Source organism: Hypomesus nipponensis, chromosome 28 (assembly GCF_054491055.1).
Source record: "Hypomesus nipponensis isolate SF chromosome 28, ASM5449105v1, whole genome shotgun sequence".
Lineage (NCBI taxonomy): Eukaryota > Metazoa > Chordata > Actinopteri > Osmeriformes > Osmeridae > Hypomesus > Hypomesus nipponensis.
The window spans coordinates 4,215,307-4,241,569 of record NC_140388.1 but is presented as its reverse complement, the minus strand read 5'-3'; the positions used below and the strand labels follow the sequence as shown (position 1 = coordinate 4,241,569).

General features: G+C 44.0%; 1 protein-coding gene across 9 annotated transcripts; it reads right to left on the bottom strand.

The window, feature by feature from the left end:
• Positions 1-2,361: 2,361 nt before the first annotated feature.
• On the bottom strand, positions 2,362-24,242 carry tacr1a (tachykinin receptor 1a). 9 transcript variants are annotated; one of them, XM_084694609.1, is made up of 6 exons: positions 23,784-24,242; positions 15,190-15,384; positions 10,380-10,530; positions 9,607-9,803; positions 3,824-4,035; positions 2,362-3,778 (listed from the first exon to the last, which is right to left on the bottom strand). In XM_084694609.1, exons 1-6 carry the CDS (start codon positions 24,185-24,187, stop codon positions 3,639-3,641), a joined length of 1,299 nt encoding a protein of 432 aa, XP_084550735.1. In that variant the 5' UTR covers positions 24,188-24,242; the 3' UTR covers positions 2,362-3,638. The 9 variants fall into 9 exon arrangements, with proteins under 9 accessions (XP_084550735.1, XP_084550736.1, XP_084550737.1 ...); XM_084694610.1 differs by having other exon boundaries at positions 2,362-3,766; XM_084694611.1 differs by having other exon boundaries at positions 2,362-3,763.
• Positions 24,243-26,263: the final 2,021 nt, after the last annotated feature.

The following is a 26,263-nucleotide window of genomic DNA, read 5'->3' as shown; positions in this document are numbered from 1 at the left end:
CAATCAATCAACAATGTCATTCAGCTAAAAGGCACTTTCTGGTCTGGCGTCAGTGTCAAACCCTTTAATGGATGTCTGAATGGCATCTGTCCAGCTCTGTCTGAAATTGGAAGTAGAACATATAATCACTATAACTTGGTTTGTGATGAGAATGAAAATGACATGATGACTGAACAGACATTAATAACCAGAATAAACAACAGAACACCAAACTCCAAAACAACAGATAGCAGAGTTTACAGCAAAACAGATCCCATAAACAACTTATGTCTATCAAAAAGAGCACAACATTTATGATGTCACTAAAAAAAGATACGAACATCAACGACCAAGATATAGTCAATAATTTTTTTCTGTTCTAAAAACTTGGTTTGATAAGAGACAATCTGTAATTTGCACTTGTCCAACCTATGTAAAATAACTCTCAACAGGGACTAATTCATGTATAATATTATTTCCATAAACGTACAGTAGTAGAATACAACACTCTAGGGAAAAGGCAGGGAACAGGCAGGCATTGCTCAACACCCCCTCAGAGATACATCCTGGGGTGGGATGTCTAAACAGAAGAAGCAGAAGCAGTCAAACATCAACAAGCTAGAAGCAGTAAAGTCATAGTTGCAGAGGAATATTGTACAATTCTTTGTTTAACTCTCTATGTTGCAGATTTTTCCCCTGTCAGTGACTATGAAGTTCAAAAACAAAACAAAGAAAAAAAGGATACTCGAACTGCAATTTAGCTAATGTTGTCATGTCAATTTGGTTCTTAAAATTCAAAAACAAACATACAGAAGATTAAAAATAACAATCTGTACCTTATATTTGCATTCATATGCAATGCAATCATATTCAAACGGTCAAAGAAAGTCTGAAAGGGAACACCAGTTCCCACATATCCCCAGTGGATCTGCTGAGGAACGGAGGCCAACTGTGACCTGTGTGTGTGCAGAGACTCTGCAGTGAGGTTGTGTCTGATTGGTCTTCCAGCAGAGCAGCTGGAGCCCCATAGCAGCAGTCTGCCATGTCACAAGCAGTTAAGTCCCTCTCATGGTGGAGGCACATACACATACTCTCACGGTGGGTCCGCTAGCCTGGGTCCTTTGGGTCCACGTACACGCATGTGTAGTCCTGTTACTGGTCGGAACACAGGAACACACACACTCTCTCTTGTTTTCTCTCTCTCTCTCTCACACACACACACACACACACGCTCATTCTCTCCATCAGTCTCTTTCCCTCTCCACCCACTCTCTTTCTCTCTCTGTCTCTCTCCCACACACACGCATGCTGCACATTCCTCTTATTTAAACATGGTCTCCTGAGCACATCACTCATTGACACGCAAAATCCCCTTTCCACAAAACGCTGTGTGCTCTGTGCCTTTTTCGAGTTCTGACGCATGCCGTGTGCTCATGTGCCAATGGGTGTGTCCACAAGTGTGTGTTGTGTGTGCAGCTGTTCCTGTGGCTCCAGTCTCCTCCTCTAGAAAATTAGCGTGATTGGAGAGAGATGGTGCTGATGAGACCATTCACTCTGTTGGGTAGGCAGCCGAGGATGACTGGCGCCGGCTCTTAGCAACAACACGGTCTTTTGTCTCCATCACTCCAAACGAACAGCTCTCCAATGGAGAACCCTCTCATCCTGCCATGTGGCTAATGGCTAGGTCTTTACAGAGGGGTGGGGGGGGTGGGGGGGGGGGGGTGGGGGGTGTTACACGTTCAGCTGTATCTCTGATACAAAAGCTTCACTTGACCCTAGCGGCTGAAATTCAAAAACACTCTACATTCGACTGCTTGTTTTACCTTTGTCCGTGTGATGCTTTGTCATCTGTTCAGTGTCTGTACCGCTATGTGTCCAAACTGCAGCCCTTCATCTGAAGTCTTTGGCCCGACTGCATGTGCGTCTGTCAGAGCGTGTTATAAACACACCGTTCTTATGTGGTCTGGCGTGTGGAAGTTTGTGACAGGAAGCCAAACCCTGGCCACACAAACACACACATACACACACACACACACACACACACACACACATAAACACCGTCTTGATCCCCCTCTCTCCCTGGAAAATCCAAATATGCACAAAAAGAGAAAATCTGCATGCATCATCCAGTATGTTCATAGAATGTAAACCTTAGGGGTGTGAAAGTCTCTGTTCATCTCTGTGCACACAGACAGCTATGCTGGGTGACAGCAGCACGGCTAGCATAGCAGAAGAATTCCTCCCCCTCCTCCTCCTGGCTCGGAGCTCCTCAGTAAGAATAGAGCGCTGACACTCGGAGGCAGGCATAATGACGTGAAACAACAGGTGTTCTTTCCCCCTGCCCCCATGCCCCGACCAACCCACACGTTCTCTTCCCTCAAACTACAAACAGACCTGTGACGAAGGGGAGGGTGAGGGTGGGCGGAGTGGAATAACAGCAAGCCTGGCTTTCCTTTTGAACAACGTGTGTGTACGTGTGTGTGTATGTGTGTGCATGTGTGCATGCCCTCTAAAACCCTTCACAGATAGTATATTACAGAAGTACAGTAGCCCTAGCGCCACATGGTCCACACCTCAGCCTGTATGACCCTGGCCATGACAGCCCTACTGGACGCTGTCAGACAAGAAACCCGTAGAAAAGGCTTTGATGACAGCCCTCACACCTCTCACATCACATCCTGTCAAGTTCAGAGGTTCAGCGCATATCTTGGCTAGCCTGACGTTGTCATACTCTAGTCAGAATATGAGTCTGAAAACTCTCCGTTGGGCTGTGACTATGGGGCGTGTTTAAACCGAACTCGTAAAACAAATGCCTCTTCGCTCAATTGGATAGACCTACAACCAATCAGAGCAATGTAACATGTTGTTTGTTGAAAATGAATTCAACCCAAGGGCTCTTTTGTGACGTTGTTGATTACGTTACTGTTGATCATCTGTCCATCATCGTATAAAGCCCGTCCTGGCAATTTCATTGGTCCGCCCAGATCCTGGTTTTATACAGTTGTTCCCAATACGAGACCCTCCAGACCCAACTTCCCGACCAAACAGACGTCCTTCGCCAGATGCCCCCAGACCCTAACCCAGATGGCAACGTCTCATGGATCGCTTGTTTCACCACCCAGGCTGCCACCGTCGTGGTGGCAGGGCGGACTCGTCCGGGGCGACTCTGAGAAACCCCCTGTAAGTCTGGAGACTATTCACAGCACGCCAGCAGCAATTTGAGACAGTTACACTCTGGTTATAAAAATGGAGCTTGTGAACTCCATCTGCAGTGTGTAGGGTGTACGTGCAAAGGGACACTGTATGCTGCAGAGGAGGGAGGTGAGGAAAAGCTATAAAAGTGCTCCAACCAAGCCTGGCGCATCCAGGCTCGCTGGGATGAGGTGCTCAGGCTGAGGTCTGATTGTGTTATCTGAAGGATAAAAGGGAAACCAGCTTTGTCACAGTACAGAGCTTAACCCTATCAAACACGCTCAGCTTGGACCCATATTTGGGAAACATCCAACATGAAGCTTTTCTCTCTCCTACTCCTTAATGGGGTTAGGGCACCGCGGCTACGGAAACGGAGTGACAGGGATGTATTCACACACATACACACATGCAAGCACTCACACTCGCTCATGCCCCGTCCGTGTGGGTCGGGGAGATAGGAGCTGGCTCTACTCTGGCAGGTTGTTGCTGGAGTAGAAGCTGGAGGTCTCTGACACAGTCTTGGAGATGCTCCGGGATGATGAGCCATTGGAGGTGAGGTCCAAGGAGGAGCGCCGGGCGGGCAAACCCACCCCTCCTGTTCCCCTGCCTCCGCCACCTCCGCCTCCCCCTCCTCCTCCTCCTCCTCCCCCACCCATGCCCCCCCGCTTTGCTGCCCCTAGCCGTAGGGGCTCTGGTTCGTTGGCTCCCTGGAGCACGGTGGAGATGGTGGTCTCCATGCGGCTGGCCTTGTACATGCTGGTCTGGGTCTGAAGGTAGCGGGTGGACTTGAGCTCCAGGCCCTCATAGGATGCGTCGGGTACGCATGGACAGCAGCGGAACGCCTGCTTGAAGCCAGCGCGGAACCTGTCCAGTATGGAATACCAGCCCCGTTCAGACAGGAAACGGTGGAGGGAGTCGGGGTGCCAAAGGGAACAGGAGAAAAGGGCAGAGGAACAAAAAAAGTGAGGAAAAGAAAGTTTGATGGCAAATCCCAGGGAAAGGCCGATTGGATTCTGAATGATGATATTTTTGTATAGATCTTGGAAGAGGAAGGTGGAATATCTATTGACTAAAGTAGCTTGACCGTGCCTTTTATGTGCTATGTGCTATGTGTGTGTTTGTGTGTGCTCTTGTTGTACTATAATAGAAGGCAGACTAAAGAGGATAAGCATTAGCTTTAGCCACTTCTCAGACACAGAAAGAACTAGATAACAGGAGGAAACAGGGACAGGTAGCTGACAGGTGGGGGCAGGGAGAGCTAGCTAATAGGAGACAGCAGGGACAGCTAGCTAACAGGCGGGAGCTCTGAGAAACATTGATAAAACCAAAACAGTGATCATCTGTTTTATGTTTAACTATATTAAAAATATAGTTGCAAGAGGCGATTCCGAGGTTCTAGCCAGCACAATTTTTTTTTGTTGCATTTTCACAATTTGAAGCTGTTTAGCAAATCTAAAACAGTGCTTTGAAGAGTCTGTGTAGCCTGTTTGGAAAATAATCCAGTCCACATTTTCCACTACTGGAAAAAGTTCAATTATTACCGTCATGCATTACCAGTCAACACTACTCTCCATTTTGTTCAGTGTGACTTAATTAATCTCTCGATTGTGGGTGCAGTTCATCAGAAATCGTACATATGTTAGGGAAATTACAATAAAGCAATTTTCAAAGATTAGGTTTTGTCACTAACAGCTTATTTTACACAACAACCTCCATCTAATGATTATGACATACTGTATATCCATTCATCACACTACAAATGTTACATTGAGAACACACTAATGTAAAGTAATGATTTATGTTACTATAAACTACATGCAGAGTGACAGAAGAAAACAAATTCCACAAACAAATATATGCACTTGTTTAACGTAAGTAAGCAAGGCCAAAAATGACGGAGGCCCAGTTTTTAAAAAGCCCCAGAAAAACAAGGCCCAGTTTAAATTCAAAAACTCAAGAAAAAAACTATATTGTAAAACCATATGGAAATTGATTTGTGGTACCCCATTGCCACTGTTAAGATATCTTTACACACTTAGTTTAATATAAATATCCACAAAATTGGTGATGTTTGGACGGTCTGTCACCAATTTATGGCTGAATTAGGTCAACTGGGTGCACCACCTATTGAGTGATTTCAAAATAGTTTTACACACTTAGTTCAACATTGTTCTGAACATTTTTTCTGAGTTTGATAATGTTTGGACAAACAGTTTCTGTTTCATAGTCTGATTTTTGTTCAGCCACACCCAATGTCTTTGGATTTGGTCAATTTTAATGAAACTTTCAAGGTCTATTTTAAATACTCATTTGGACATAACCTTTGCGAGTTTTGTGATGATTGGACAAACACTATATAGGATTTAATGCTAAGCCAAAACTGCTACATAAAATAATGGCAACCCAGATGGGACTCTAAAGCATTGCAAAATAATGATAACCTTACCAAGTAAGATTGAGTACTGAAAAGACATGCTCATGTTACGACCTAAACTTCTGCTGAGAGACAGAACTAAGGAGTCTTGTCAAGATATGCTGCTTCCTCTGATAATGGAAAACACAGATCCAATCAGCCAAGGTACTGGATTAAATGGTTCTTTTGCTCACAACATTGCCCCTGGTTATCAAGTTACTAAACTACTAGAAGTTCTGGTACAACTGCAAGGAAATTCTGATGTACAGTACCAGTCAAAGGTTTGGACACATTTTGCCCAGTAAGTTTGGGGAACACTGGAATCCTAAAGCACAAAATATTTTGGACCCACGAAATGCCAATAAAGCAAAAGCTGTATTGTTTGTCCTCAACAAAGCAAGCCATAGTGAAGGAACTTTGGAATAGTGTGTGGACCCACAACATCATAGAACCTTCCTCATCCTCTTAGGTGGCTTCTGTTGTGCTTGTACCCAAAAGGAAAGGTGGCCTAAGGTTTTGTGTAAACTATAGGAAGCTTAACAAAGGGTCCCAGACAGATGCTTTTCCACTTCCTACAATCCAAGAAATCCTAGTCTTTTCCACCCTCACCCACTTAAACAGTGGCTATTGGCAGGTTGAAATGGATCAGGACAGCAAGGACAAGACTGCATTTGTCTATGCAGAAGGACTGTTCTCCTTTCGGGTTATGCCTTTTGGACTCAATGCTCCAGCCACCTTTCAGAGACGTATGGAGTCTGCCTTAATGGAACTAAAAGGGAAGATATGCGTAGTCTAGCTGGACGACATCATTATCTACTCCTGGACAAGAGACCAACACTTCCAAGATGTTCAGACAGTGTTGGACAATCTAAGAATAGCTGGACTCGTGTAAACATGAAGATGAACCTCTGCAAAAACTTCTTGAAGACTGGCCATATTGTCTCTTCAGAAGGCATCAGTGTTGATCTGGATAAAACTAAAGCTGTCCAAGACTTCCCTGGGCCAACCACTCTCAAGGCCCTACAACTATTTTTTGGGATGGCTGGTTGGTATCATAGATTTATCCCAAACTTCTCACTGGTGGCAGAACCACTGTTTGTGCTGAGAAAAAAGGTAGCAAATGAATGCCAGACGTCCTTTGAAATACTCAAACGAAATACTCATCTCCCATCTTGGCTCACCCAAATTCTGACTGCCTGTTATTGTCTACACTGATGCTAGGAATGTTGGGTTGTGTGCAATCTTTGGACAACAGATTGAAGTTGGAACTGAAGAGGTGCTCGCATTTGCTGGTCGAACTCTGAACAGTGCAGGGCGGGACTATTCCACAACCGAGCAGGAATGTCTTACTGTTGTTTTGGTACTAGAAAGGTGGGTATACGATCTAGAAGGACAACACTGAATTGTGGTCACAGACCACTCCTCGCTTGTGAGGGTGTTCAAGACCACCAAACCAAGCAGTGAACTAGTCTGTTGGCCTTTAAGATAGCAGGCGTCTATCTTCCACTTGGTGATGCACTTTCAAGGGCTTCTGTAGATAGTACAAAGGGCCCTCAGTCTATCTGTGCTTCTGTTTGGGTAAGTTGTCTTGAATCCCCCAAATCTGGGTTTCCCCTTTCAAATGAGATTATTTTGAAGTCCCAAGTTTGGCAACTGAACGTGGCATCTTGGTATGTCAAGATATAGTATATAGAGTTGTGATGCTACCACATAGGACACTGTATCAGGTTTAGATTCCAACTATCCTAGTCTTCAATTAATAATAATAATAATAATAATAATAATACATTGTATTTTCCAAGGCGCCTTTCTCTGCACTCAAGGACACCGTACAGAGGTACATAAAAAAACATTAAAAGCAGCAGAACATTTTTAAATACAACATTTGCATCACCTTTTCCATTAAGATCCCTTGGCAGGTATTCTTGGATGGTTCAAAACATATAAATGGTTGCAAGCTCCAGCGTACAGGCCAAAAATGAACTTGGATGTCAGGAATTTCATCAAGAACTGCCAGGTATGTCAGAAGCACAAGATAGAGAGTAGACGGCTGGAGGGAAAACTACAACAGACAATTGTACACCATCCCTGGAAAACGCTTGGAGTTGATCTGATGGGTCCTCTTCCTAGAAGTTCCACCCAGAACGTCTACATGTTAGTATTTGTTGATTACTAAACCGAGTGGGTAGAACTCTTTGCTCTTCGCAAAGCCACATCTGAGTCAGTAGCACACAGTGGAGTGCCAAATTATCTCTTGTCAGGCCGAGTTTCTCAGTTTGTTCCGCATTTGTCACACCCGTAGAGGCCAATTTAAAAGACACTTCAGGGTATGTTTCCGGAACTTATGGTTTTGTGGTGATAGGTCCAACAATTTTTGACTTTTGTTAATTTCTTTGCTAAGCCACAATCCTTTTGAAGTCACAAAAGGAGTCAAATAAGTCACACTCCTTCCCCCCTATTTTGACGATCTGAAACGCAAGTATCAAAACGCAAAGCGCAAGTAACTTTGTGGGCGTGACTTCAGCTTGGTTGTTATTTTGCCAGCGGGATAAATGACTTTGCGCCTGGCGCAAATCTAAAAAGGGTTGGTCTGAAGTAGCTACATTACTAATGGGTGTGGTTTGGGCGTAACGTGCAATAAACCAAACAGAGCATCATCTCACATTCCCTTTAAGAGCAGCGCTTGTTCCATGGCGAATTGCTATTATAACGGCTGATTTGCCAGGCGCACTCCAGGAGCGGTTCACAGGAGGAGACCGACGTTCTTGTCAGAGCCGTAAAAGATAGAGAAATTACATTGTATGGGAAAGGCAGAGCAGTTTTGTCATTTCACTAAATTGGCCGCTCATGCTGTTCATTCAAATTATTATTCTTGTTTTTACATAGATTTTATTTTTTTAATTGTTATATTTTTTAATTGTTTAGTTCTTAGAATTAGTTTAACTAATGTACTTTTGTACTTAATTTATACCCGTTTATTGTTTGCACCTTCCTGCCACAGTTAATCGTGTACTCGGCGAATAAACCAAATTCTGATTCTGATGGGCATGGGAGAAGAAACCTAACCAAATTAGCTTCGGTTAAACAGTAATGGGAGGAAATTGCCACAGTTGTTACAAATAAAGTTCACATACATAGAAATTTCTTATGAAAATCTTTTTATAATCATTGAAGAAATGTAACACGCCATAAATCAAAACAATGTAACGTAGCTTCGCAGAAAGAAGACCCTGGCCTCGCCAGCAGTGCGCATGGACCAAGCTTGCGCCCTTAAAATAGCATCTGAATAATGCGCGATTGACTTTAAACCACGTTTTTCCTGGTCAGTAGCGGAATTGTTTTTCGGAAACTGCAAGATACCACCAGGGAACGTTTGCGCCGGAACACGCCTCCTTTTTCGCTGAACCGCCCACGGGAGCGCAAAGTCATTTCGACGTGCGTCTGTGGAGGGAAAAGTCGGCTGTGCGTCGAGTGCAAACTAGGAATGACACTTGCGTCGTTGACTAAGTCAATTGCGCTGGGTGCAACATAGGGCCCCTTGTATCTTATTTGTATCCAAGTATATGTACAGAAACAGCTCTGATTATCAATTGTGGTTAATTTATTTGCTTACAAAAACAAGCGGAGCTGGTTCATGCAGGGGACACGAGACATTGCGCGTCACTAGCAACTCGCCCTATCAATGCACTCTGCATTGCTTAGTGCGACACAAGGTGCTTCTGTTTAATCTGCTGCCTCCGCCTCCCCGGCCTCCACCCTTGGTTCTGTGTTTCTTGTCGTAGGGGGAATGCGTTGCTGCTCTCTGCTTGGAGGTCGAGACGGTGTCTCCGTCTGGTGCGGCAGGGAGCCATTATGCCAAATTCAAGTATTACAATCATGTATTGTACCGTGTGAAATAAAGTATCAAGTAAATACAAGTCCTCCTGCCTGAACCAATTAAAAGCCCACCCTATGTGTGTGTGTGTGTGGTGGGTGTGTGTACATGCCTGTGTGTGCTTATTATTGGCGTGTGTGTGCGTCACCTGTCATTGAGGCAGCAGTAGATGATGGGGTTGTACATGGTGGAGCTCATGGCCAGCCACATGATGGCCAGGTACACCTGCTGGATGAAGGTCTCCTCAAACATCTCGGGGAAGAACTGATGGAGCAGGAAGTACACGTGGAAGGGCAGCCAGCAGACAGCGAACGTACACACCACCACGATCATCATCTTCACCACCTGGAAAACACCACACACACCACCACGATCATCATCTTCACCCCTGGAAAACACCACACACACCACCATGATCATATTCTTCACCACCTGGAAAAAAAACACATAAAAAAGGAACAGACGGCACACACAAATCCTGAACGATGGAAGAGGAAACCATTTCAAACGAGATCGAGGAGAGGGAAAAGAAAGATGGGGAGAAATCCGGGGGGAGCAGAAGTGGCTTAGATGAAAGAGTAGACAGACAGAAGGGGTTTTTAATCTCAGGTTTATGTACTGATTATTTAATGAGAAAAAGATGTAAGAAACCCACACACATATCTTTCTGGTATCGGTGACTTTGTGTTTGATACCAGAATGATAAAAGTACAAGCAGCAATGGACCTCTATTGCAATTATCAATTGAACTGAGTAAGCCTGTTCATTTTCAATTACTCCTGTCGATGGTTTTCACAATAACGGACTCAGGTGGAACTCGTATTGTAAATATGTTGAGAAGACATTAACTGCTTCCCCTGGAGCTGTGTGCTTCCCCTGGTCCTACCTGGTTCCTGGGTGTGGAGACATGTTGAGGCTCACCTTGCGCTTGGCCATCAGCTGCTCCCTGTAGCGGTCGGAGGAGTCTCCGGGGATCTCGCTGGCCCACAGGGTCAGGCCCACCACGAGGTAGGCACATCCCATCACCAGCAGGGGCAGCACGTAGATCAAGATCACCACACACACGTGGTACCTGGTGGGAAGATGGACAGGGTCACACACAACGGAGTAGGGGAAGGAGGGGGTAAGGAGAGAGATGGTAGGTGGGGCAGGATTAAAACCCTCCTCTCATCCCCTGCTGAATGTGACTGATGAGAACTTGTGTGCACACGCACAGGTTTACAGAGATTTTGTTGTGCCTAAATCCGAAAAAGTTCACAGGGCCGAAGGTTTTTCAAACAGTCAACTGTCATGCAAATGAAAGCTTTGTGAATTAATGGATGAAGACAGCATTCAGACAGCATGTAACAAGTGAATTACTTGGTCATCAGACACGGATACAAGTCACTGACCTCGCTCCTGAGCCTGCTGTGGATTTCTGGGCTGAGTGTGTGCGCGTGCGTATGTGGTATTTGTATATGTGCGTGTGTATGTGTGGTGTTTGCTGCAGGAGGACCCCTTGATGCTCATGAATTCCAAAGGACAATCCATTTATCTCACTGCGTGCTGCCCAGCTGAGCTCATCTCCCTTCCTCCGTGATTCACCGAGATGATGCCCATGTGACAGTGTGCAGGACAGTGGCTCGCGTGATCAACTGAAAGGGACCACACCATCTAGCAGGCAATGAGGAGAGGAGGAAATGTGTCTGGCTGCTATTCTTTATAAATCACAAGAAAAGTCCTTTCAGAGTTTCAAGTACAGTAGCTGCCATGAAACGACATCTGAGTTAAGATATTACTGTTTGTATGCCCAAGAGAGGCTTTCAGAATCTTTCTTAAACTCTTTAAATATTATATCCATCTCTGCTTATATCCATCTCTGCTTTTGAATCTGTATGTGTTTCTGTTTTATGGTGGAAGGCATCTGTTTACAATACAAATACAATTTTAATGATGTTCATAGTTGGTTAGGAGTGATTAGAGCTGCCGGATATGAGATCTGCTTGAGAGGATAAAGGCTACTGGTGAAAGGTGGGGCTTCTACTAGTGTTGTTGTGTCACAGATGTGTGAAATTGCCTGTCACACTCGTAATACTGGCTGTTGGTAAACAATGCTAGAAGGGGACAAGCATTGTTGAGTTTGCAGGACCAAAGGTGGTAAACATTTCTATTCCCTATTTCCCAGATAGCTTTTATTAATTTGCAACAGAGTATCGCTTGTGGAGCAATTCCGAAATGACAAACAACTTTTTCAACCCTCCTTCAACATAAGAATGTGAGAGCCTTCCAAAAGCAGAGAGTAAGATTAATGTCCGCAGGAAAGCGGGGCTTTACTTTCCAGTTATTAGATCTTTTGTCATACAAAGATAACACTGATTCCCCACAAAGGTTTGTGAGCGTGGCTAGAACTGGAACTGTTTTGACACGGTTATCACAGTCATTTCACAGACAAAAAGCATGCAGTGCTTTGGTTTTCTCCCACAGCACATTGTTTCAACACTCCCAAACAGAGAATGTTTGCATTGGAAAAGCGAACGCATGCGCACAGACAGACAAAAGTGCACACATTCACCTATGGTTCAATTACAGACACACAAACACACACACACACACACACAGTTATTTCAACCTAGTATCTGTCTCAAGAATTGTTACTACTACTTTCTGCATGGCTTGGTCTGGACTCTAAAGCAATTTGCAAAAATCAGTGATCAGTGCAGCATTGAGAAATCCCCTCTGAATACAAATTGAGTCCACTCCCTCGCAGGGACTTCAGTAGGTCTGATCAAAAAAATCCATCCTTGTAATGGATGGAGAACTAAAGGAATCGGAGGTTACACACGTTCACCTAAATGTCAGAGGACTAGCATCAATACGCCGCTTGTCTTATGGGGCCACTACAAAGACATTGGATAACATCCTCTGTGTTTACATGCATAAGACCATACTTAAATATTCGTATGTCTTTGATCCACCGTCAGTGCATCTACGCTTGAGTGTCTGTGTGTGTAAGTCTGCGTTTGAGTGTCTCTGTGTGTGTGTGTGTGTTTAAGTGTGTGTGTGTCAGTGCGTGTGTCTCTATGAAGAGGTATATGTAGCAGACAAGGTAACCTGACACCTCAAATCACACTGCCTTACTGGCGTACATCAAAGAGGCCTTTTCAGGGGACCCATTTAGGGGAGGGAACAGGGAGAGAGCAAGGTGTACCCGGGTTGGAATGGCCTGACCGTATCTCTGCTTCTTTTTACGTGTGCCTGTGTTGTTTTCTGTGTGTGTGTGTGTGTGTGCACGTGTGCATCCTTGTGTGTGCCTGTATGTGTGTATCGTGTATGTGTGTGGATTTTCGTGTGTGTGTGAGAGCACGTGTGTGGTCCGTGCGACACGGACGCATTCGTCAGCCCGCTAACGAATCCAAGGGTTTGGTAACTGGCCTCAACCTATTTATACCCTTCCCCTGTGGCCTTGTGGCCCAATCTCTGCTTGCTGTGAGGCTGGACCAGGGGGCATAGGGCCTGGCCAGGGGATATTGGGGTGAGCACAGGGGCCTCACACAATCAGATGTGTCAATTACAGCAGGGTCTCCATGTGACGCCTCCTCTCATTTGGCTATGATGTGTTCATTAAAACAGCTACACGCTCCACAGCCATTCCAACATGGACATGGTAATTGTCATAGTGCTATTCAGCGCAAATTATTCCCACACTGGGCCAAGCCAGAAGACAATGGCTTCTTCAGACAATGGCTGCATAATCAGCTGAATCACTGAGGGTGCTGCGAGCAGACTTCCAATCTGTGTTTATCTGTCCACCACGAGCGTAGGCAGCAACAACACAAAAACAAAGACATTAAAGGGCGCAGGGGTCGCAAACACTTTCCAAGGTGAGAAGAAATGGGTCCTCTAATAATAACTGGTTCACCCCTTGTTTATGTAACCCCCGGGCATGGGGGGGGGGGGCACAGCCTCGGGGATCTGTCTAGCACAGGGCCGGGTTGAACGTGTATGTCCAGTGGTGGGTTTACACAACAAACACCCCTGATACCCAGTCACACGGACCAGCACATACAGTTGTAGCTTCTCAGCTACAAACACAGCCCGAGTAACAGGTGTGGAGGTGTCACTCCGGATATGTGTCCACAGCCTGCCCCACAACGTGGTAAGCCGTAGCATCTATTTCAGCGGAAGATAGAGGGATGGAGAGAGAGGTTAAGGAGAGCAGAGGACGGAGGGCGGGGTTATGCAGAGCAGAGGTGAAGCTCATCGGCGGTGACGATGCAAACGTCATGCAGCTCTATGAAAAGAACTGTGAGAAGCCGTGAGAGAAGGGTGTGAAGAGGAGACGGAGGAGGTGTGAGGAGAATGAGAAAGGACTGGATGCAAAACCGAGAGCGAGAGAGAGACACAGAGAGAAAGAGAGAGAGACACACAGAGATAAAGAGAGGTGAGTTTTGTTTTGTTTAACACACATTTATTGGTCCCTTAATAGTTGGCAGGCATTACACCATGCTCCATAAAACATCATCATGACCCACAGAACCCAACAAGAAACAAGCATATTTGTATTCTTCATTATCATTTATATACTGTATTTATAGTGCATTCGATTAATTTGCTATCCTCCAGTTAGACATGCACACCTAATGTATGACACACTGCTGGCCGGATAACGGAGTTCTATTATTTGGGTTGAAGTTAGTCTCAGGGTACCAGAATGTACTTTCCACTTCCTTATTCCTCACAGCCAACTTTACCGCTTTAAAAGATGCTTCAAAGAAATGAATACAATTCAATTCTCACTTTATTCATCTCGAAGGAAACTTCAAGGTACAATAGTTTCCTCAGACAAAGACGTATAATAATTAGATGGTGGAGGATGTGAACTGGGGCTCCAGTTTTAGACTTTCTCAAGGAACTTAATTAAATATATTTTTTATTAAAAGTACTAAGTAAAATCAATGTTTATAATAACCAGGGTAAGTAATAACCAGGGTTAATATTAAACACGGTTAGTGCTGACCAGGGCTAGTAATAAACAGAGTTTGTATTAATAAGCAGTGTTGATATTAACCAAGGTTCACAATAACCATGGTGAATAGTCAACAGCGTTAGAGATAACCGGGGTTAATAATAAAAAGGGTTAGAAGTAATAATCAGGGTTAGTAATAATAGGCATGTTTAGCAGTATCCTGGGTAAATTAACAGAGAAACAGATTCTTCCTCTCATCTTCACCCTGGGCTTCACCCAACGCCTGGGTCCTCTCCTGAGCATCAACACAGCACTGTCACATCTCTCATCGTGCGCCATTCATCCTTGAACCTGAATGAAGCCAGGCCTACTAACATCACTGGAGAGGGAGGTTGAACTGTACCGTGTAACTTGTGTTCAATACAAAAACACTATAAAACTATCCCTCTTGTTTCGCTTGTCTAGATGTTTAGAAAAATGGACGAATTTGTCCCGGATCCACACACACATAAAAGCAATGAGTCCCTTGTTCAGTGGCTCGACTCATTAAACAAAGAAGAACATCCTTTTACACATTCTTTTTTGAATGGAAACACATTATCAGCATTGGTTATTAATGGGACTAGGGAATAGAGCACACACACTTGCACACACTCAGAATAGTTCAACCAACACACATTCACACTCGCACACAAACTCACGTACGCACACGCAAGCACACAAAAAAACAACACGCACGCACAAACAAACAAACGCACCGAGTCCCACACGCACACAGTCACTCACATCTTTTTGAAGTCGAAGACAGTGTACTCGGGCCAGTCGATGTAGCAGACCACTCTTCCAGGCAGCTCATCTGTGGTGGAGTAATAGTACTGGGGAAAGGCCAGGAGCAGGGCCAGAACCCAGATCACCACCACCACCACCCTGTTCTCTGTCGAGGTCATCCGGGGCTGCAGTGGATGGATGATGGCCATGTACCTGGGGACCATCAGGAGGAGAGGTCGGTCACTCATGTCTGGTCTGGAGCCCATGGCAATCATAAACTTGACATAGTGGGGTTGGCCGACGGCTCAAACCGGGAAACAGATGCGGTTGCTCATCTCTCACATACACGCACAGAAACAAACACACTCATGCACATCAAAACAGACACACACACACATACACATACACACACACACACAGACACACACACACAGATAGCCAGTGTTGAAAGAAAGTAATTACTCTGTTCTAAACCCAAGGGTATCAAACAATATAATGCGTACATTAAAATTCTCTTCACAATCACAGTTTATTTTCTGTTAGACCCTGCCCTTGAAAAATGAAGTCATCTTTCAAAGCGTATTTCTAACAAAGGAAACACCAAGAAATTGGGCTTTTGTCATTTTGGGTGCCAGATCGGAAGCTCTCAACGTTAATATCATCCACCTTTAGACATCGTCTTACCAAGTCATTATGCACATAATGTAACTGTAAAGCATTTTTCTCTGTCAAGATTGTATCTTCTGAGTGTACTACAGAGGACCACATGAAAGATGAAGTCGAACTAAGTGATCTAATCAATGGCTTAATTCACGTAATAACTCGATTTAGCCAGCTAATTAGACATTCTCCTTCTCATCACCAAGGGAGAAGGAGAGAACTGTGTTTCGAGTGTTCCCTGTGGTCCAGTGGCGGAACCAGACTTTCATATGTGGGCTGTCCAAGGGGTGGCCAGGGCTACTTCAGGGGGTCCACAGACCAAGATTGAAAATACTTGTGTAACCTTAGCCTGGCATCTAAGGAATGTCAATTATTCATGATTACTGATTAAAAGTAGAAATTATAATTCACTTAAGCCTGAGTTCTTCAGAGTGACCTAGCATGGTCCACTAGGGTTACTTTAATACAATTCTACATTTACTATGAATAGACTACATGGCTTGTGACTGACTGCCTATTATGTTCTGACATGGTGCTGGTAGACAGGGTCCTTGTGAAGTCTGACCACATTGACTCTGACTAGCCTCGGGGAGAGAGCTGCTCAGGGGTATTGGGATGGTGTACGGGCTCGGGTCTATTTGCACCTGATCTTGTTTGCTCAGTATTTTGAAGAAGTCTGCTATCTCACCCTTACTTTTCATGTTTGAAGAGAACCCTATGCAAAAACAACATGTAGGCCTACATATCCAATTACCCACATGAGTCAAATCTCAATCTTAAACATATCCCCATTATTAATCTTCAATAAACTACCAGGCTTGAAGTTACTAGATCATGGCTGGCCCTACTTTGGCTAGACCGTATTTCAAACAGGCATTATACAATAGCAAACAGGGTAGCTATCTGACTGCAGTGTTAATCTTTTAAGTAACGTTAATAGATTGATAAGGCATCTCGTCAAGGCATCTTAGCAGTTAAAGTATAAAAATAGTGTAGTGACCCACACAGAGACGTGTGTTATATGTTAGGCTGTTAGTTGGTTGTGTTGTATTTACCAGTACCCATTGTTCACAGGGTCCTAGATGCCAATCAACCTGCTGTCTGTCAATCACGGGAATGCCCGGAATGTTCTGATACGGGCATCCTGGTGGTTGGCGGAGGGGCATGGAGGGGGGTTGGGCAGGGGGATGGAGCATTGGAAGTTAAGAATAGGTTTAGCCTTTGTTCTTACTGTTAGGGGTGTGCGATACTGCAAAATTTGGTATCGATCGGATACCAAGTAAATACAGGGCCAGTATTGCCAATACCAATAACTATACTTTTTACTTAGAAAAGCAGCTTATTTACTTTTGTGTAGGGGTAAGCAGTGCCTCATAATTTATGAAGTGAATGCATCATCAATATAGCCTGGCTGCAAGCCCAACTTCTCCCCGCCCACAAAAAAATTTGGTCGGGAAGTTGGGTCTGGAGGGTCTCGTATTGGGGAACAACTACATAAAACCAGGATCTGGGCGTACCAATGAAATTGCCAGGGCGGGCTTTATACGATGATGGACAGATGATCAACAGTAACGTAATCACCCACATCACAAAAGAGCGCTTAAGTTGAATTTGTTTTGAACAAACAACATATTACATTGCTCTGATTGGTTGTAGGTCTATCAAATTGAGCGAAGAGGCATTTGTTTTCCAGGCTTGTTTGAAACACGCCCCGTAGTCAAAGCCAAACGGAGAGTTCTCAGACTCATATTCTGACTAGAATTATGAGTATGACAACGTCAGGCTATCATCAATACGCAAATTTGAATGAAAATGAATTTTCATGATCAGTGAATGATTTTGTAATTTTTTCTTTAATTAGTTGATCATGGTTATGACCATAATAAAACACAGGACAACCAGTTTTTTCCAAAATACTGTTAGTATAGTCTGCTGCTGAGTTGTTACTGCATGTAGCCTGGTCCTAACCAGACCCTGGTACATTTCATTTGTACAGAAGGGTCTGGGATCGCTCCATTGACAAGCGTTAACTTTAGGGCTGCAACTAACGATTATTTTAATAATCGATTAATCTGTCGATTCTTTTTCCGATTAATTGATTAATCCATTTTTTTTATTTTTTTTGCATTCATTTCCAACCCTTTATTCAAATACAGAACTAACAGTGCAAATTCACAGCGCAAAAAAATCTTCAGAATGTGCACAAACAGGCACACAATTTAGAAAAAGTTACTAATATTAGCGTGGATTTAACAGTATTTTCCAAGATTAGCAATTTATTTGAGTTTTGTTTAAAACTTGATTGAAAATTGATAGGTTGTGGAAGTAGGTAAGACTTTATTAGAATAATCTTGTCACGGAGTGCACGGCGACGGTGTGCCGGTCTGCGTCACCGGCATTCTAAGACGCACCTGTTTTGAGTTGGGACTAATTAGGACGGCTATATAAGCCGAGATGTTTCAGACTTTGTTGTGGAGTCTTATTCTTGTTTCATGTTAATGGCCGTGTGGCGTTTGACCTTTGTTTTGTGTAACCCTGTTTATTTTGAGTAAAGACCTTGTGCACTTTCATTCAAAAGACGCTGACTCCTTGCCTGCTTTATCACAAATCTGATGTATATTTAAGATTTTTTGACACAATTTTGAAAAAAAAATAGGATTTGCGAGGATTTTCATCATTGTATTTGAAACTTTGTTGAAAAAGTAAAGGCTGTGGAAGTATACCACAGCCTTTTTTTGTACAGTAACTGAACATGCCAATGCTCTGAGAATAGCACTAAGAATAGCTCAATGAGTAGGAACGGTGACCTGCAAAGTATAAGGTCGTAGGTTTGAATCCAGCCACACTGAGTCTGTCTAAATTGAACGTATGTTTAGTTAAACAGGATGACATCATTCTGAAGTACCATGCGCAATTTCACCTTGATTTGTCATAAGATCATTGAATTACAGCTGTTTAAGCTTTGGCTGAATCGAAAAAGCCATGCTACAGGATATACAGCTTTTTTCTTTTTTTTACAGAAACTGACCAGAATTTCTCAGCCTTGTGGGTAGCTCAGTGGGTTAAAACGTTGTACTGCAAAGCATAAGGTAACAGGTTCGAGTCCAAGCACAGTCTTTTGGCCTGTCATAATTTTGATTACTTGTTTAGTTAAACAGGCCGACATCATTCTGATATACCATGCACAATTTCATGCAACCTTTCTTAACCTTTGTCCCAAAACTGACAAAAAACTAGTACTCATATCACGCAGTCGGAGCACTGCTAGATAATCAGCGTCAGCACCCTTGGGTACCCAGCATGCAGTGCGGCATGTCCAAAAACGCAAAGACTTGTGGAAAATAGTTTGGTTACAACAGCCTTGCGAGGGATTTCAGTTGTGGTGTTCGTTCAGTTAGATGTTTGTAATGTTATTATTGGTTAGTTAATATAATCTTGTTGGTCACCCTGATTGTGTATGTTGTGTAGTTTAATCGCACCAGAGAGTCGGCTGCTAAACTGTCACAGGCTGTTCTTGCAAGGAGCTGAATATAAACGTTGAACTGGCCCAGTTGCCCACATGACTTTAGTTAGTTGTGCATTGACAGAGTCTGGAATTGTTTTTGGCCAAACATGATGTCGTTTTGCTCTCTTGTTGTATAAGTCTCAATCTTCTGCAGTGTACGTGTTTATAATATTTTGCCATTTTGCGGAGGAAACCGCATTGCTGCTTGCAGCTATATTTTGAATTGTAGTTCAGTAGTGGCGGCGGAGAAAGATGCGAGTGAAGCCATTCGGTCTGTTGTGGCAACGCTACCGAATATCTAGAAGGGGTCATTGACCGATTTTCTAGGGTATTTCACACTGTTCCTTAAGGTCTCCGAATAGAGTATGTAACATTGGTTGGGCTCAAAATGGCCCGGGTACTGTTCTATGCACCCTAATGCAACCCTGTGAAATAGCCCTATAATGAAACAAGCTGTTTTCTCCTTTTATGGTATGCTCAAGAATATTTAGATGAGCTGCACGCTGATTGGTTGGTTTACAAGGAGTGAAGCTGTGGAGCAAAGACGCGACATGGCCAACAGCACTCACTGAAACATCATAGGTGGAGAGAGAGGTGGAGAAAAATGTGAAAATGTAATCTATTGTGTCTACACAACACTGTTTTCAAAAGCTTGACGAGATATAATTCGAAATGATAACGTTTGTTGTTTCCATTTCTGTTGTCAAGCAAACGGGATCGACTTAAGTGGGTAACGTTACAGCTTAGCAACCAAACTATCGTGATTCAACTCAGTTTTAGTTAGCCATCTTGCTGAAAGATAAAATAAAAAATAACCTGACAAAGATCTTGACAAACATGCATCGTGTATTGTAGAATTTACATGACATCACACATTCTATATTGCTAGATACAGGATACGTTAGCATTGCTAATAACTGTTAGCAAAAAAATCATACTACAGCTTGCGGTTGTGATGAACATAAGCACCTCTTTTCAGCAACAACTTCATAGCAAATCCTGCTATACATTGTCCCAGGTTTTCAGTTTTAACTGTCCTCTGTGAAATTGTTTGAACACCAGATTACCCGCCTTCAAGGAACACTTCTCAATAGGGAGTGCCCAGACTCTCTGTATAAATGAAATGTACGAGAGTCTGGTAGGACCAGGCTACATCTGCAAAGCAGAGCCTGCGGCCCAGCAACTCCACTTTCATAACATTTTGTTCAGGAAGCCTCAACCCCAAAGCTAAACCTTAAAACGATTACTTTAATATGATGCTCCAGTCTCCCGCCGCTGGCCCTGTATCAGATGCTGGCGCAGTGATTTGTGACTGACTGGTGAACTGTGGAAATATCCTTGATTGAAAAAATGCACTGCCAGATGTCAAAAGAAACGCTTCTTTTAACAAGATAACTTAAATGTCAATTAGCATCCAATTGCCTGGGATAGCGAATTACATTTTGGGGAGGCACCTGGGGTGGCCAGTCCGATATCAGGGGGGTCCAGTGCCACCCCGGCCACCCCTCAGTCTCAGCAACTGCTGTGGTCACACGCATCAAATAGCACTAGTGACGGACTGGAGAAAATAGAAGAGAGACAAACACAGAGATGCGGGGGAAACAGACCACTGATCCTACATCAGAGTGCACTGTTTACGTATGATGAATGGGAGAACCTGCATTTTATACTGTACACTTCACTACTGGCCACCCAGAATTTCATACTTCAAGATAACCTCAACTGAGTTTAACCCTGAGCAGGGGGAACCCCTCCCCTTTTTCACCCACACATCTAGCGGCGTTTGCTTTCTTAAAATCTTGTATAAGCTGCGCTCCTCACATCTAGGTCTCGCATGGCTGAGGGACATGTTGCGCTCTTGTCAGAGACAAACAATTGCCTCTGACAAGTGCCTTTTATGAATGGGTGACGTAAATCCAATAAAAGCATTTTCAGGGCTCCTGCAATACCAGATGCAATCCAATGAAACCAAGGAGACACATGGGGGGGGGGGGGGGTAAGCGAGAGGGAGGGGGTTGCAGTTGTCCGGGAGTGTGTGTTGTGTGTGAGGAGGAGAGAGGGAGTGGGCATGTGGGAATGCGTGGTCCGTGTGGGACAGAGAGGTAGTGGGGGAGTAGGCCTGCAGGAGCGTGTGTGCGTGTGTTCGGGAGTGTGTGACTGGAACCATTATTGTCCTCAATACCTCCCACTAATTTTACTTGCACCTGTGTTTGAAGGTTCTTAAGTTGGGAAGCTATTGAGGGAACATAGTGGTCTCTCCTGGGGTGTTGTTTCTTTCCGGGATGTTGCACGCAACCCCCCCCAGCCCCCAAACCCCCCCCCCCCTCGCATCAACAGACAGGAGGGGACCTGCCTTGGAGAGTGCCAGGCGGGTGGGATGCAAGGCTAACACTGATTGATAGAAAAAGGGGGCTCTTTTCTATTCTGGTCCACCGACATGACATCGCTCCTCCAGTCAGCAGTTTTCTTTGCTTGTGAGCCAGGAGGCAGACGAAACCTGGCTCTCCTCCACAGCACACAGAAACCAGCCAGGATTCACCTGGCCATAGGAGCATCAATCATATTGCAACGCTTCTGTCAGGGGGCGTTGTGTGTGTAGGGGGGGGGGGCATGTATATGTGTGTGGGGATGGTGTATGTGTGTGTGGGGTGTGCGTGTGGGGGGGGGGGCAGTGTGTGTGTGTGTCTATGTGTGTGAGGTGAGCTACCTTGTGAATATCTGATCTGATTGTGTGCGTGGCTGTGCTCAGTTGGATTGCGGGCGTGAGCGATGAGACAGAGCCTAGCAGCTCGGAGGGCAGCCCTATCGATGATCGGGATGAGGGGGATGGATTCCGGAGACACCCCTCGAGGGATGAGTGGCAAAGACGCGTAAGGGGACTACAACATTACAGGTGGGAGGGGGAGTAAAACTCTCCACTGCAGCACAGCCGCGTAGCCAAGCATGGGCGTGTCAGCGGTGACATGGCTGACATGTAACCAGCTTGCTGGGGCTGGTGGCTGCAAGCGTGAACGGCAGACACAGGGACGAGGTGACAACAGCAGCGCTAGTCAAAGATGCTGTGTGTTTCCGCTTTGAATTCGTTTCCGGAATTAACCAGGTTAGCCCAGATGCACACCTGAATCCACTCATCCACCTCCACTGTGTATTACAACACCTTGGACCTTGGCTACTGAGGAGCAGAATTCAAGCTATGTTCATCTATTAAAGGAAATAAACATGTGTTGGTGAAATGTATTTCAGCTTATTGTGCTTGCTGTTGATCAATTAAGTCTTGTTTGCATTTCCTAGAAATATATATATATATATATAAATAATCAGACCTAATGATGAATAAATAGAGAGGCGTTAAGCATGTAAAACTACCCTTTTCAGAAAACTGAACATTGAGCCGGTTCACTGCTTTAGACACAAGGCTGATCTTTATTTTGTGTCTACAAGTGCACTTAAGCACTGGGTGAGACTAGATGGGTGCAGGTAATGATAAATTAGTATGTGCAAGGTCTCTTTTAGTGTATGGATGAGCCACAGGGTAGCTGCTGATAGTCAGAGTTAGAGTAACTCTCTCCCTTCCTCTTTCAACCTTATTCTCTCTCTCCCATTCTTTCTCTCTCTTTCCTTCCTTCCGTCTCACTCTTTATCTCTCTTTGTTCTTCAGCCTGCCTGTACAGTCAGGTGCCTCCAGATCTCCTGCACCAGAGGTAATTGCATTTGAAAACAGTGCAGAAGGTCTAGGTTATGCCTCTGCTACTTGGGAAAAGGAAATACGCAGGGGGTGACAGAGTCTGAGTTCCACTATTTCAACTCTATTTCCAGTTCTGAAAGCAGGGAGGCCTTCTCTTGCAGCATCTACATCTAGACAACTTCATTTCTAACATACGGAAAAAGGTTAGCATCAAAGCAACAGCTGGTGAAACACACACAAGTACAAATGAACACTCACGTTGCACAAAATGCCTGAACACACACACACAACATACACTCAACCACATACAGAGATTGAGATGTTAAGTTCTGCTCCTGATTCATCTTCAAAAGGAGGAATCCTTAGAATGATAGATTGTGGGTTAACCGATGAGTGGAACAGGTGAGTTGACAAGCTCAAGACTGGTTTATAGCCTTACAGAGCATACTGTGACTCACACAACTGAACATAGGCTGGCTCTGAATCATTGATTAATCCTAACAGCCCCTAAACTATCCTTGCCACACAGAACCATGCTAAAATTAAACATACTTTAAATTACACTTAACCCACAGTGATTTAAAGATAACATGACATTATGGTTTGGTTTCATTGTTGATTAATGTACGAATTGGTGCATTATTTTGACAGAATCACAGACTGAACAGTTTTCTTGACTTTGGACTAGGTATCGGGGTTGTGTCTACATAGTTTGACAATTATTGATGTGATTTTGCGGCATGCACAGTTGTCTATGCTTACCTGTCTAGCGCTATGGCAGTCATTGAGTAGATACTGGCGAAGACAGCGGCGATGGGAAAGAAGTTGTGAAAGCGGCAATACACCAGCCCGAAGTACCATTCGTTGTGTACGGCATAGGAGAAGTTGATAACGGTATTAAAAGCTGACATAGATGCTTCAGCGAACGCAAGGTTCAACAAAAAATAGTTTGTCACTGTTCTCATTCGTTTATGCGCCATAATTATCCATATAACTATAACGTTCCCTACCACGGACACAATAACTATGCAACTGTAGGCAATAGCCCAAAGGACAATTCTCCAGACGGGTTGGACAAACTGGTTCCAATATATTGTTCGATTCTGAAAATCGGAGACGTTAGTCCCGTTAGTTGGCGCATCTGTCGAAGTGAACAATGGATCCATTTTGGAGGAAACAATAGTAAATAAACCTGAGTAAATAAATGTGCTTTAGAACAAATTCGATCGAGAAACCACAAAGAAGGTTGTTCATCCGCACACTGCCACACTCTTCTGGTGTTTGATTAACAATGGTACATTTTAGAAATATATCTTGGAGCCGTCCTTGTCAAACATGCACAAATCAACAGAAGAATGTAAAGAGATGCTACTTCAAATGGAAGTTCTCTTCAATTTTTGTCATTGAACCTGACTTGACTCCACTCCTGGTAAAATTTAGATTGTCCGATATGCACTGTCCTGCTGTTCTTCATTGTAGCAGCACGGGCGCCGGGTTGAAGGCATAAACTGAGTTCCAACACTTCCCTCTTGCGCCGCTCACTCTTCTAAGCTCTCCTCACAATATCCAACTACATCTTCAGCACTCTGCTCCTGGCGCGTTCCAGCGCGCAGGAATGCATGAGCGCAGTATGGCGCTATATTGGAAAAGCTATCTATTCTGATTTATGGCCTTTAGTATGTAGGCCTAGTTTTGTTTACATTCTGTGGTTTGTTTAGAAATACAACTTTAGGTGGCTATTTCAGAACATTAAGGTACGCTAAAGTTATAATGAAAAATGTGATTACGCTCAATTTGATTGAATATTGAAGATTGAAGTACTTTATTACTCGCTCACTATTTCCCTCTGGTGGAACTAACTTGTGATACAATTCAATTATTGTCTTCGTAGTCTCCGTAGTCGTATTAGTCTGCTAGTCTTCTAGCGTTCCCCGTCCTTTGTGCAGGGTGTATAACCGATGCGTCTATCAATGACTCTCGTTAAAGGATCAAACCGTTCCTTTAATAGTGAGAACACTATACAAGTTGTTCATTAAAAGTATAAAGCTTTCACGGCATAGGACTCGGGTAGGTCATTTGAAGTAGGTGAATCTGAACTGGAGAGTAGGCCTACTTTGTTTTGGCCAGGATCCAAAGTACTTGTTTAGAAAGTGTCCTCTGGATTCAAACTGAAGGTTTCTGGGGCTGTGGGCCAAAATGTCCATGCTTTCGTACACACTTTACAGACAGCAGCAACTGCCAGAGAAAGAGTAATCTATTTTTTTTTTTGATATTTAAGGGAACCTTGGTGAAATTGATTTGGTACCCACAAGAACAACACCATCTACAAAATGACATTATTAAGCAACAATTTTACATTCATCCCAAGATAAATGTTTCAAACAGAGCCATATATCAACCAGCTATCACGATCATGAGCTACCACCAGATATTGTTCCGTTGCACGGTTTAAGAGGTTACAACATTTTTGTGGCAAAGTCTCTTGTGTGCACCAAGGGACCTCAGTGCTAGCCTAACGTCACAACGTCAGCACACCTCATCACAACGTCAGCACATGTTAGCAACGATGCAGTTCTTGCAAGACAGACAGCGATATCAGCGAGCCCTCAGCATTAGTTAAGGCTACTTTTCTCTAGGTACCTACGGACATGTCTTAATCTGTTAGACAAGTGGGTTCCCCTTCGTTCTTTTGGTGAGCAGTCTCACAAGCCTTACTTACCCGGCGTCATAGAGCCGACCAGCCAAATAGTTATTAAGCACTAACGTTGCTACCTTCATATACCTTGCTCTACAGCTGGCAGCTGTGCTCTGTTTTGCTCCTAGATTCAGACCTAGCCCCAGTAAATTGTAGAGCTAGCTTACCAGTCGAAGGGCGTACAAAAATACAGGGTGTTGATTTATACAGGTTGGAAACATACCCATCTGCAACCGACGCAAGCGCACCCCCACAATTTCTCCAGATATTGTACCCTCTGTAGTTCATCATTCAATCTGTTAATTATTAACAACTTTCCAAAACATGTTTAGGACCACCACTAGTGTTCACTCTATGTGGGATACTGGTTGTTACATAAGAGCCAGTGTTGGGCTGTGATGTGAAAAACTTCTAAAAACACTCCAATGGCATACAATTGTTTGTCATCATAAGTAGGCCTACATTTAACCATCGTAGTAAGTTGAAGAAAAATTTCAACCATTGTATTTCGGAACAAATTGACCCGAACCATTTGAATAACTTTTAA

What these genes read in the sequence shown, in the direction of transcription:
- tacr1a (XM_084694608.1), bottom strand. Translation starts at nt 24,187, where the DNA reads ATGGATCCATTGTTCACTTCGACAGATGCGCCAACTAACGGGACTAAC. An exon ending in GTCTTCGACTTCAAAAAGAT is followed by an intron (nt 10,531 to 15,189) that starts GTGAGTGACTGT and finishes TCTTCCCACCAG; the next exon opens with GTACCACGTGTGTGTGGTGA. An exon ending in AGCTGATGGCCAAGCGCAAG is followed by an intron (nt 9,804 to 10,379) that starts GTGAGCCTCAAC and finishes GGTGTTTTCCAG; the next exon opens with GTGGTGAAGATGATGATCGT.